General features: G+C 45.6%; 1 protein-coding gene across 2 annotated transcripts in view; it reads left to right on the forward strand.

Moving 5' to 3' along the window:
- LOC308318822 (uncharacterized protein) overlaps positions 1-12,234 on the forward strand; it is a 17,399-nt gene extending 5,165 nt beyond the window's left edge. Inside the window, exons 4-8 of one of the 2 annotated variants that reach the window (XM_080768484.1) lie at positions 1,747-1,946; positions 4,276-4,431; positions 6,955-7,314; positions 7,540-7,812; positions 10,071-12,234. In XM_080768484.1, the coding sequence (XP_080624610.1) occupies positions 1,747-1,946; positions 4,276-4,431; positions 6,955-7,314; positions 7,540-7,812; positions 10,071-10,550 (1,469 nt within the window). In that variant the 3' untranslated portion in view covers positions 10,551-12,234. The remainder of the gene's footprint in view (positions 1-1,746; positions 1,947-4,275; positions 4,432-6,954; positions 7,315-7,539; positions 7,813-10,070) is intronic. The other variant, XM_080768485.1, reaches the window with a different exon arrangement.
- The last annotated feature ends 460 nt before the right edge of the window (positions 12,235-12,694 follow it).

Genomic DNA, 12,694 nt, shown 5'->3' on the forward strand with positions numbered 1-12,694 from the left:
TGGTTCTGAAGTCCTGACGTCACTCGCTCATACCTTGGTTCTAAAGTCACTGACGTCACTCGCTCATCCCCTGGTTCTAAAGTCCTGACGTCACTCGCTCATCCCCCGGTTCTAAAGTCCTGACGTCACTCGCTCATCCCCTGGTTCTAAAGTCCTGACGTCACTCGCTCATCCCCTGGTTCTAAAGTCCTGACGTCACTCGCTCATCCCCTGGTTCTAAAGTCACTGACGTCACTCGCTCATCCCCTGGTTATAAAGTCACTGACATCACTCGCTCATCCCCTGGTTCTGAAGTCCTGACGTCACTCGCTCATCCCCTGGTTCTGAAGTCCTGACGTCACTCGCTCATCCCCTGGTTCTAAAGTCACTGACGTCACTCGCTCATCCCCTGGTTCTAAAGTCCTGACGTCACTCGCTCATCCCCTGGTTCTAAAGTCCTGACGTCACTCGCTCATCCCCTGGTTCTAAAGTCACTGACGTCACTCGCTCATCCCCTGGGTCATTTTGTGAAGAATGGTGCAGCACTAGTTTTCTGTCAGATTAATTTGAGTTACTTTGTTTATGTTTATTAAGTAGTTTCATGGATAAAAATGAGAATGGTGAGAGAATCTGTACGTACGTCTCTCACATAAGCATAGTGGTCCAAAAAACAAAACAATTACCTTTAACCCATTCAGGACAGGAACCACATTTGGTGTTTTTAAAGGCATAGTGAAATGAAAAATATGTTTTTCACACTTTTAGACCACATCATTTAGGTCATCATATGAGCATACCCGACAATGGATGCCAAAAAAAATTGGTACATTTTCATTTTTGTCTACTTTTATATCAAAAGTCCATTAAAATCGAATTTGAATTACTTCCTGAAAACATAAACGTGCTGCGTGATGACGTGTCGAGGCCCCACATCGATAAAAGCCAATAAAAATGAAGCTCACGCGTTTAATTCCCCATGTCTGCACAACCCAACACTGTCCAGCGCAGCTGCTACTGATTACAGAAACCCTCAGTTTTTATTCCCATTCAAGATACCATCCAGACAGTGTATTACTCGGTTTCAACTTAATCATCACGCTAAAAATATGTATCTGAAAACATTATAGGGTAGAAATAAGCCACATTATATCAGTAAACTGGTACAGCTGGCCGACCATCTGACTGGTAAACAAACACACTCCATGCGTCCACAAAATCACATTTAGTACAATCGTCCTCTGCAGGTCCAAATGGCTTCACGTCTGCCAGTGTTGTTTTTGGCAGCAAATATTTTGATTTTAGTTTTAGTCACATTTTAGTCACCTGGATTGTGTTAGTGTTAGTCTAGTTTTAGTCGACTTAATGTCCTGAGATTTTAGTCGACTAAATCTACAGTTGATTTAGACGACTAAAATTTATTTTGGTGGGCATTGATGCCGTCGTAAGGACTGTTTTTACACTTGCTGAAAATAGCCGATCTACAAGCTCACAACGCGTTCAACATGCAACCAATTGTAAAATGACTTATACTGTATCTCTTCTCCACTAGGCCCATCCTAACATTTTAGTCTAGTTTTTATTTGTTGTCAGTATATTTAGTCTTAGTTTCAGTCACCATAGCACAGTTCTCATTTAGTTTCTATTTAGTTTTCGTCAGTGGAAAAAGGCAGTCGACGACACATTTTCCGTCTTAGTTTTAGTCGACGAAAACAACACTGACGTCTCTGCCCGTTTGTGTTCTTCCCTGCCCTCCGCTGCCCTCTGCAGGCGAGCACCACGGCTGCACGTGTCCAGGCTGTCCCTTCTCGTCCTCGGCTCCCGTCTTCGAGACGCTGCGGCCCCGACAGCCGCCCCGCTCCGCCGCCCCGCTGAGCCTGCAGGCCCTTCCCGCCCAGGACCCCTCGGAACCCTGCAGCAGCACCTCCTCCTCCAGCCACCCCGAGACCCCCCGGCCCCCCGGTGGACAGGTGACGTATTCATTACGCGTGTGTGTATTTGATGATTAAAGTTTCTTTATTAGGAAAAAGACCCCTTGAGATGTACCATCTCGTTTTCGAGGGGCTCTCAACACAGATACATGTCACAACTTTTTTGTACATGTAAAACAGTAAAACAAAACCAACATGGACAGGACAAAACATTAAACATTGAAACCTTGAAGACCTTCAACCTCATTACGGCTTTGAATCCCATAATATAATGTAGCACAATATGAAGATTCTATGTCATATACAGTGAATGGATCTAATGTTATTTGGTAAAGTATTCCAGTCTGTCGGGGCTTTAAAGGAAAAGGCATATTTACCAAATTCAATACTGACCAAAGGAACATTAAAATAAACCTGAGTGGAGTGTCTGGTACGTTGTGTTGAAGGGATAGAAGTTAAATAACGTTTGTTAAATAACGTATTTGTCCAGTGGCGGCCTGATATATATATGTTTCAATCGTTTTCAAATTAAACGGGCCTCGAGTCTCCAGGGGCCTTCCCAAAAAAATTAAAATTAAATTAAAATAGTAGTAGTAGTAGTAGTAGAGTGTGTTTGGTTGTAATTGTTCCCACGTCCCAGTGTGTGCACTCACTGCACTAGCAGCGCTGACAGTTGCGATTGCATCATTGTAGCCTTAAAGTTAAAAAAAATGTTTAATCATAAAGCTGCTGTTGTGTATTTTCTACTTGCTGTGTATGCTGTTCATGCTTTGAAGATAATACGGCAAAAAATAATAATATATATATATACGTTTTTTTTTTTAACTAATTATCCTTAATGCCGTCCCTGTATTTGTCATTGGTTGTGTTGCTTTATCCCTCGTTCTTGTTTTCTTTCTGTCAACAACACAAACATTGAAGCACTGAGAAAACTGTTGCGTCCTTTTCTTCGTCCTTTTTTTTTTCAAACTTGACTACGGTAGCGGTGGTCTCAAAAACATACGGGAAACTTTCACAGGAAAAGACTCGCTCACCGTATAGAAAAATAAGTAAAACTCCTTAGACTTGAGACTTATATATATATATATATATATATATATTTTATTTTATTTTATCATGCTGTGCTCATGGTGCGATTAAAAAGCAAACGTTTCGGTCCTCAGACCTTCGTCAGTGCTATATGGTTTTTCACAGACAAAGAACTTACTCTTAAACAACTCCCAAACCAATACAGCTCAGGTGCTGAGAATTACTAATTGGTGACATCACCTGATTGTGGGCGTGGACATTACAGAAAGGATAATTATACAAAATCACAGTTATATATAGGAAACAAGAATATTGCATACATCACATGTTGACAGACTTATACAATCACTTTTTGAATATAACTTTTTACTTTATAGGTAGCACTGGAGGGAGAGATCTTCAACAACACAAACATTAAATGTTTGACAATGAAGGGAGACATTTTAGTCATCTTGTCCCCACGCGTCTCATTTTTGCCATCGACAGAATAGGTCCAAAAATGTCCGACGTGTAGCAACAGGCATTCTGATTGGCCAGTATGAGAGCGCCCCTCACTTCACACGTGTGTGATTATTTACCTCACTTTTCGTTTTCAATGTCAGTTTGGTTTTCATTTGGTCTCAAGCGGTTTAATAATAATAATAATAATAATAATAAAACTGTATTTGTATAGCACCTTTCATGACATGAAATACAGCTCAAAGTGCTTTACAGCGCAATGGAGAAAGAAAAAAGAAAAGCAAGGCATAAACATAAAACAAAAACAATAAGAGCTGTAATGCAATACAGTGAGGACATGAATAACAAACAATTAAAAGATAAATTCAAACTAGCAAGAGTGTAGAAGTGGGTCTTGAGCTGTGCTTTAAAAATGTCTACAGAGGCTGCCTGACGAAGGTACAGTGGGAGTTTGTTCCATGCCGTCGGCCAGTAAAAGAATTCTGGTTCATTAAATTATTTTTGTACAATTTAAAGATGGAGTGCCGTGAAAACACAGTCATCAGGTATTGTGGTTATAGGCTACTAGGAGGAAGATTTTTTCAAAAAGTTTTTTTTATGTGGCCACAACCCCCAGGTTGGGGTAAATTGTGAAACTAGCCGATCTACAAACTCGAAACCTTGTCGCATCGCGACAGGTTTTGAGCTTCTAGATCGGCTATTTTCATTATGTTTGAAGAAATACTTTTGATATCAGGGATTATTACTGGCACAGCTAGCCACAATGATTGGAATCCAAGAAGACTTAATTTCCACCCCAAATACTCATCTTGTGTATGAAACAAAAACAGGCCTACTGACATAAGACTAAAACAATAATAATTTAATATTATCTCTCCAGCAGACGCAGGGCAAGGACCCCCACAGCCCGGGGTCCGAGGAGGGCTCGGGGTCCCCGGCCCACCTGCCCCAGCCCCCCCACCACCACCACCACCACCTGCCCATGCTTCCCTGCCTGTGTAGCCTGCAGAGCTGTGCCCAGCTGCTGGGGCAAATGGTAGGTCTCCGATACAGCTGCTGGGGCAAATGGTAGGTCCCCCATACAGCTGCTGGGGCAAATGGTAGGTCTCCGATACAGCTGCTGGGGCAAATGGTAGGTCCCCCATACAGCTGCTGGGGCAAATGGTAGGTCTCCGATACAGCTGCTGGGGCAAATGGTAGGTCTCCGATACAGCTGCTGGGGCAAATGGTAGGTCCCCCATACAGCTGCTGGGGCAAATGGTAGGTCCCCCATACAGCTGCTGGGGCAAATGGTAGGTCTCCGATACAGCTGCTGGGGCAAATGGTAGGTCCCCCATACAGCTGCTGGGGCAAATGGTAGGTCTCCGATACAGCTGCTGGGCCAAATGGTAGGTCCCTTATTGTCATGACCTGACTCAAATCATGACAAATATGGGAGACGACACACACAAAATGCCAAAATTTATTTATTAGAAACTAGCTTTAACATAATTATTATTAGAGTGGGGTGTGAGTAGTCAGTTGTATCAGTAGTGTAGTGCATGTATGGATGTGTGAGAATGTAGTAATGTATGTGCAGGTTCATTCATTAACTAAGGACCAAACTAACTCAAAAGAACCAAAACCAAACAATGCTTCCTGAGTAGGGGTGAGAGGGGGGGGGGGGGGGGGAAGGCCTTGGTTTGACCAGCCTGCTTAAATACTCCTAGCCAGATTGGAGTCAGGTGTGCCTCTTCCTCTTAAGGCACAGCCCTGCAGGCTGGTCTCCTCCTCCTACACATCGACAGAGAACAACACTATCAGAACAGTAATCTGAGTTCCCAGAAGTTTTATTTTTCGCCACTAGGCGGGCGAGAAAAAAGGAACTTCTGGGAAAAAAGGAACGTATCCCTGTGAGGGAAGTACGTTGCGCTCAGAATCTGAGCGGACACTCCGGTCTGAAGCACTGTGCATACCATGAAAATAGTCCGAAGGGAATCCAATTCCAAATTGAATTGTAGTAGGCCACCACCGCTCAAGGAGCAATTTTTTCCCTTCCGTCTTATTTAGATGTAGCGCCCACTCCATGTGGAACCCGCCCCTGTCTTTTGATTCGCATTTAATTTGAAACGCAACGCACTGGGCCACGCCCCTGCTGCACAGGATCTGAGGCCAATTTTCCTAGACTATCAGAACAGTAACATCACACAAAGAGGATGGGTCATCACACTTATTTAATTATCATGATATGATACAGCTGCTGGGGTGCCCTGTTTACATGCGTTTCCACTTTCTATACGGTCATGAAATTCCTGGAAATATTTTGAAAGTAGAAAGAACCTTTTCCAGTCCTGGAAAAGGTTTGGAATTTATCAAGGGTCCTGGGGAAAAAAATAATAATTGGATATGCATTGTTCAGCTATTCATGTTTTTGGCTATTGATAAAATAAAATAAAACATTGTTGTTTAGCACATGTATAACATTACACAAAATATGTAACAGAAGTATTTTATTTATTTTTTACGAACGGGCTGCGGGATGTGTACTAGTACCCTCACATGTTCTCCCTGTGTCCCCTAGGGTAGGTACCCTCACATGTTCTCCCCGTGTCCCCTAGGGTAGGTACACTCACATGTTTTCCCCGTGTCCCCTAGGGTAGGTACCCTCACATGTTCTCCCCCTGTCCCCTAGGGTAGGTACCCTCACATGTTCTCCCCGTGTCCCCTAGGGTAGGTACCCTCACATGTTCTCCCCCTGTCCCCTAGGGTAGGTACCCTCACATGTTTTCCCCGTGTCCCCTAGGGTAGGTACCCTCACAAGTTCTCCCCGTGTCCCCTAGGGTAGGTACCCTCACATGTTCTCCCCGTGTCCCCTAGGGTAGGTACCCTCACATGTTCTCCCCGTGTCCCCTAGGGTAGGTACCCTCACATGTTCTCCCCGTGTCCCCTAGGGTAGGTACCCTCACAAGTTCTCCCCGTGTCCCCTAGGGTGCGGATCGGTCTTGATATCGGAAGGTCGCTAGTTCGTATCCCCGGACCGGCACGTTAAAATTACCACCGTTGAAGTGCCCTTGAACAAGGCATTGAACCCCTACCATGAAATGTTCTATGAGCAGGGCCTGGCTGTAAACAAGTTCTTGAGCTTAGTCCAGTTACCCTGGGTAAACATAGTAACTTTCTTTCTTTCTTTCACATGTTCTCCCCGTGTCCCTATAGGGTAGGTACCCTCACATGTTCTCCCCGTGTCCCCTAGGGTAGGTACCCTCACATGTTCTCCCCGTGTCCCCTAGGGTACGTACCCTCACATGTTCTCGTGTCCCCTAGGGTACGTACCCTCACATGTTCTCCCCGTGTCCCCTAGGGTAGGTACCCTCACATGTTCTCCCCGTGTCCCCTAGGGTAGGTACTAGGTAACTCACAAAAAACACACAGTATAATCCTGGTCCCATGAGGTCAGTCCGTTGCTCTCCCCAGGTTTGTAGCGCCCAGGATTACATTAGACAATATTTTGTAACCCATTTTTTTCACCCAGTGTAAAAAAAAAAAAAAAGAGTCTCTGCTAAATGCCTTTTGTCACCAGGAGGGGGCAGACTCGTCGCACGGCCGCCGCCACTTCCACCCGTGTGCGTTCGCCGCCTGCCTGCCGTGCCCCGCCCAGCTCTCCGCCCACGCCCACGGCAGAGCGCGCGCCCCGCCGCAGCCCGCCTTCCCCTGCTACGCCTTCGCCGCCTGCCCCCACCTGTGCCAGCGCCAGCAGCATCACCACCACCACCACCACCACGCCGGGGAGCAGCGGGCGCAGGTCGGAGTGGCGGGCGCCGCCGCCGCCGGTCGGAGCGCCTCCACCTCGCTGCCACACCCCTGCATGCATTGCCCCGCCTCCTTCGCACGGCCCTCGCAGCTCCTGCAGCACCAGCGCTCCGAACACGCCAACAAGCAGGTAACGAGAACACGCCAACAAGCAGGTAACGTAACGGCGCCACTCGGTCCAGAGACACATCGTCCTGTCGGGTATGAGGGTCGGCAGTCAAGTACAGATAATTCCATGGCATGAAATAGTTTGAGAACCACTGACATGGAAACGGGTTTCTCAGAAAACGGTCATGATTTAGAAGGCATTGGATAACGGGTTAACCGTAGCGTCTCCCCCTCTCCATGCATGCAGGGCGGGTTCATCTGCACGGAGTGCGGCCGCTCCTTCAACTCCCACAGCAACCTGCGCATCCACCTCAACGTGCACACGGGCGCGCGGCCCTACGCCTGCACCGACTGCGGCAAGAGCTTCAGCCAGTCGGGGGCGCTGAAGATCCACCGGCGCACGCACACCGGCGAGCGGCCGTACGCCTGCAACTACTGCGGCCGAGGCTTCCCCCACCTGGCCGGGGTGCGGGCGCACCAACGCACCCACACGGGAGAGAAACCCTATCACTGTAACCAGGTGTGTATAATATAGAGAGAAACCCTATCACTGTAACCAGGTGTGTATAATATAGAGAGAAACCCTATCACTGTAACCAGGTGCCTACAATATAGAAAGAAACCCTATCGTGAATTTATTTGATTATCCTCACCACCTTCACTGTAAAGATGGTTGGTTGGTTTGGCCATCTTTACAGTGAAGGTGCATGGTGATGATAATAAAATAAATAAATACATATAGTTTATACTGTTAAAATTGGTCCCTGAATCTGACGTCATGTTGGGAAGAATGTAGGTCTGTGTGTGTGGGGAAAAAACAACTTTTATGGGTGTAACAATAGCCTACACCGGGAAACCTACAATCACAGAAATATCTTGAAAGAATGTCAAATTCATGGTGGAGCCCCTTTAAGTAGGCTACATTTAAGCCCCTTTAAGTAGGCTACATTTAAGCCCCTTTAAGTAGGCTACATTTAAGCCCCTTTAAGTAGGCTACATTTAAGCCCCTTTAAGTAGGCTACATTTAAGCCCCTTTAAGTAGGCTACATTTAAGCCCCTTTAAGTAGGCTACATTTAAGCCCCTTTAAGTAGGCTACATTTAAGCCCCTTTAAGTAGGCTACATTTAAGCCCCTTTAAGTAGGCTACATTTAAGCCCCTTTAACCCATTCTGACCTGAGATCAGATTCATACGAGGTTTCCACTGGACACACACTGGTCTGATTAACCCATTCTGACCTGAGATCAGATTCTAAAAATGTCAGTCGTTCTTCGAATTTTTCAAAAATAGCAGACCTACAAGCTCGTATCGCGCCACTCGGTGGCGCGATATGAGCTTGTAGATCTGCTATTTTTCAATAGGTAAAGCATAACATGATGCTAACACCAAAATGGGTGCCCGGTCAGAATGGGTTAAGTAGGCTACATTTAAGCCCCTTTAAGTAGGCTACATTTAGTTTAGTTTAGTTTATTAGTTTGTTTTTTCTTTCCATACAAAACATTCTTAGTTCATCAGTTTTTTCTTTTTCTTATTCTGGAAAGAAAAAAGGATATAGACTGAAGCCTATAGGCTTATTACGTCTACCCTTTGGTCCATTAAATTAAAATAATACAAATGCTAATATATATGTTCATCCCTTTTACAGGTCCTCAAACAACATTTCTATTGAACAGTGCAACATTCATGTTTCTTTTTCTTTTCATCCTCTTTCTTAATAACAAGCAAAAAAAACAAAACAATATGCTAGTAAAAGTCACAGTAGTAACATGAAGTAGTAGTTCCTTTACTCTGCATAGCTATTTAATACTTTTTTTTTTAAATACCTTCTTAAATTTATCCTTAGCTCCACAGTCTCTCAGTTCATCATCACATCTATTCCTTCACACCCTTTATCGTTATACAATTACTTCTTACGTTGATCCTTTCTTTTTTTTTTGTTTAAACATACATTTTCCTCTGAGTGAATAACAGCTCTCTCTCATTGTGAACAACCCTTGGATACAGTCTGGAAGTGTTTTCATTTTGGCTCTAAGCAGTATCTCTAATGTTTTAAATTCAACTAAATCCTTAAATTTCAGCGTACGACATTTAATAAATAATTCATTGGTGGGTTGAATATAATCAACCCCATTCATGATCCTTATGTCTTTTTTTTGCAGTAGGGTGATACAGTTTGTATTGGTTGTATAGGTGTTGCCCCAGACTTCAGCGCAGTATGTAATATATGGGGTAATGAATGAGCAGTACAGGATATATAATGACTTCTGGTCCAGGATATGTTTAGTTTTGTGCAGTATTGCAATAGATTTAGATATTTTTGCTTTATATACTTTATATGAGGTTTCCAATTTAGTTTATTGTCAATGATTACTCCCAAGAATTTGTTCTCCCACACTCTTTCTATTTCTACTGAGTCAATCCTGAGTTTGATCCTCACTGATTGTACGGTTTCCAAACACAATACATTTTCTATTGCTTACATTCAGTGATAGCTTATTTATATCAAACCATTTCTTTACATTTTTCAACTCCCCTTCGACTGTATCCAATAGGTCATTCATTTTTTTTTCCAGAGCAAAGTAAAGTTGTATCATCTGCAAAATTTGAATGCCAATCCTTTTGTACTTTTACACAATAAGTACATTTTGAATTCCGGACTTGTAACGGAGTAGTTCCATATCGCAGTATTGATACCTTTACTCAAGTAAAAACATTGAGTTCTCTTCCCCCCCCCCCCCCCCACCACCGCTGTCGTTTTATCCCCCCCCCCCCCCTGTAGTGCGGCAAGTGTTTCACGCAGTCGGGCGCTCTGAAGATCCACGTCCGCATCCACACGGGCGAGCGTCCGTTCGTCTGCAGCCTGTGTGGCAAGGCCTTCTCCAACCGCTCCGGCATCCGCTTCCACTACCGGGCCGTGCACGCCATGCTCCCCGAGCCCGCCGGCGCCGGCCTGGGCACGCCCGGGCGGCCCAGGGCGGGGGCCACCGCTTCTTCTTCTCCTTCTTCGTTCCGGAGCGACCCTCCGGGTTCCGGCAGAGCTCCCGGTCCCGGTTCGGGCTCCGGCGCTGACGACAGGAAGCCCCGGGCGGTTGTGGCGGGGGCGGGGCGGCCGGGGCTGCCCTACGCCTGCGAGGACTGTGGGCTGTGCTTCAAGGACGCTCCGTCCAGGAACGCACATCAGGCCCTCACCCACTACTCTGACGGGGGGGGAGGAGGGGGAGGGGGGGGAGATGCCACTGGATGCACAGAGGCACGCTAACGAGTAGTCTGACCATCACAGACAGACTGGACCTTAACGCAGTCTTTAGACCTGAGAACTGATTCGATACTAATGTCTTCTAAGTCATGACAGTTTTCTGAAAAACCTCATGTTTCTAATGTCAAACTATTACATGTCAAGGACCCCCAGGAATTATTTGTAATTGGCCGCGGACCCCCACCACGGACCCCCATCTGAAAACCGCAGGTTTTCTAGTCATTTAAAAATCGAAATATATATATAAAAATAAATCTTGCAAACAACAACTGCCTAACGATGATGTCACTGGTGGACGGGTTTCTGAACCGCCCACAGCCCTCCTATGAGACACAGAGTGGTTTCTGAACTGCCCACAGCCCTCCTATGAGACACAGACTGGTTTCTGAACCGCCCACAGCCCTCCTATGAGACACAGACTGGTTTCTGAACTGCCCACAGCCCTCCTATGAGACACAGACTGGTTTCTGAACCGCCCACAGCCCTCCTATGAGACACAGACTGGTTTCTGAACCGCCCACAGCCCTCCTATGAGACACAGACTGGTTTCTGAACCGCCCACAGCCCTCCTATGAGACACAGACTGGTTTCTGAACTGCCCACAGCCCTCCTATGAGACACAGACTGGTTTCTGAACCGCCCACAGCCCTCCTATGAGACACAGACTGGTTTCTGAACCGCCCACAGCCCTCCTATGAGACACAGACTGGTTTCTGAACTGCCCACAGCCCTCCTATGAGACACAGACTGGTTTCTGAACCGCCCACAGCCCTCCTATGAGACACAGACTGGTTTCTGAACTGCCCACAGCCCTCCTATGAGACACAGACCGAGTAGAAAAAAACGGTGGCATTTTATCATGAACGTTTGTGAGGACCAATTATATGAAGATAGGTTGAAAAGTGGTGAAGTGGTCCTTTAAGCCAAGGAGTAGAGTAGTCTCACCATCAGAGAGACGACATTGGAAGTGGAGGAATTCATTGTGTGTGTGTGTGTGTGTGTGTGTGTGTGTGTGTGTGTGTGTGTGTGTGTGTGTGTGTGTGTGTGTGTGTGTGTGTGTGTGTGTGTGTGTGCGCGTGCGCGCGCGGGTTTAAATTAAGTTTGAACCTCTAAGTGACGGACAGACTGAAAACTGATGTTCGGGCGCCATCTAGTGGCCGTCAGCAGACACTGCGCGATGATGGTATGGGTTGTAAAATGAATTGTTTCGAGAGAAAAAAAGGGTCCGTCCAATCCATGGGTTCAATCAAAGTTCGTTAGTATCGCAGTCAGGGGTCATCAACGCTTATTTATCATATCGGGTGTAGGCTACGAGGACCCCCATAAGTAACTCTGAGAGTGTACAACGTGTGTTCCATTTGAACACTCTCAGAGTCACATGCAGACCTGTTGAGCTCTTCACGAGTTTACGTGTTTCTGGCGACGTTATTGAGCCGTCATTTTGTACGTGTCCGTCAGGTGGCAAAGACAAATCAATATTCACAAATAAATGACCACCACAAGCCAACATGATCGCAGCACAATTACAAGTAAAGTGTAATGGTGAGGTATACCCTACCTACAAGCCCTGGGGGATTATTTGGTTTATATAATTATATATATATATATATATTATAATATCCGTTCCCTTGTTAGCATTATTTTTGTCTAAATCTGTGCCACCATGCCTTTTATGCAAATCATTGAAAATAAATAATAATAATAATAATAATGCTATTCTTCCTGATGTCTGAGGTGTGGGTCCTTCATGAGAATACCGGAAGACTCCACCCGGCGAGATATCTTCACCTTTGGCGAGTCTTCATCTTCGCTTTTTTTTTCTTCTTTTTTTTAAACGGCGGGCTGCGGGAGATGTCTGACACAGTTGATTTGATTGACACCCGAACACGTGTTGCGGCGTTGACATGCCGACCTTTCCTTAATAAAACAGTTTTATTAAGGAAAGATTGGCAACAGGGCCAACAGACCAACGAGTTTTGGAACGGATATTATGGACTCTATAATATCCATTCCAAAACTCTGTTGGCCTGCAACCCCCTGTTGCCTCCTCCTGCTCCTGATAGCTGACGCCCCCCTCCCCTCCCCCTCCCCCCCCCCCCAAACGCCCCGAGAATTGTTATTATTTGGCCCAAAATGATTTATATATA

Source organism: Protomyctophum bolini (genome assembly GCF_963924005.1).
Source record: "Protomyctophum bolini genome assembly, chromosome: 7".
In the NCBI taxonomy this organism is placed as follows: Eukaryota; Metazoa; Chordata; class Actinopteri; order Myctophiformes; family Myctophidae; genus Protomyctophum; species Protomyctophum bolini.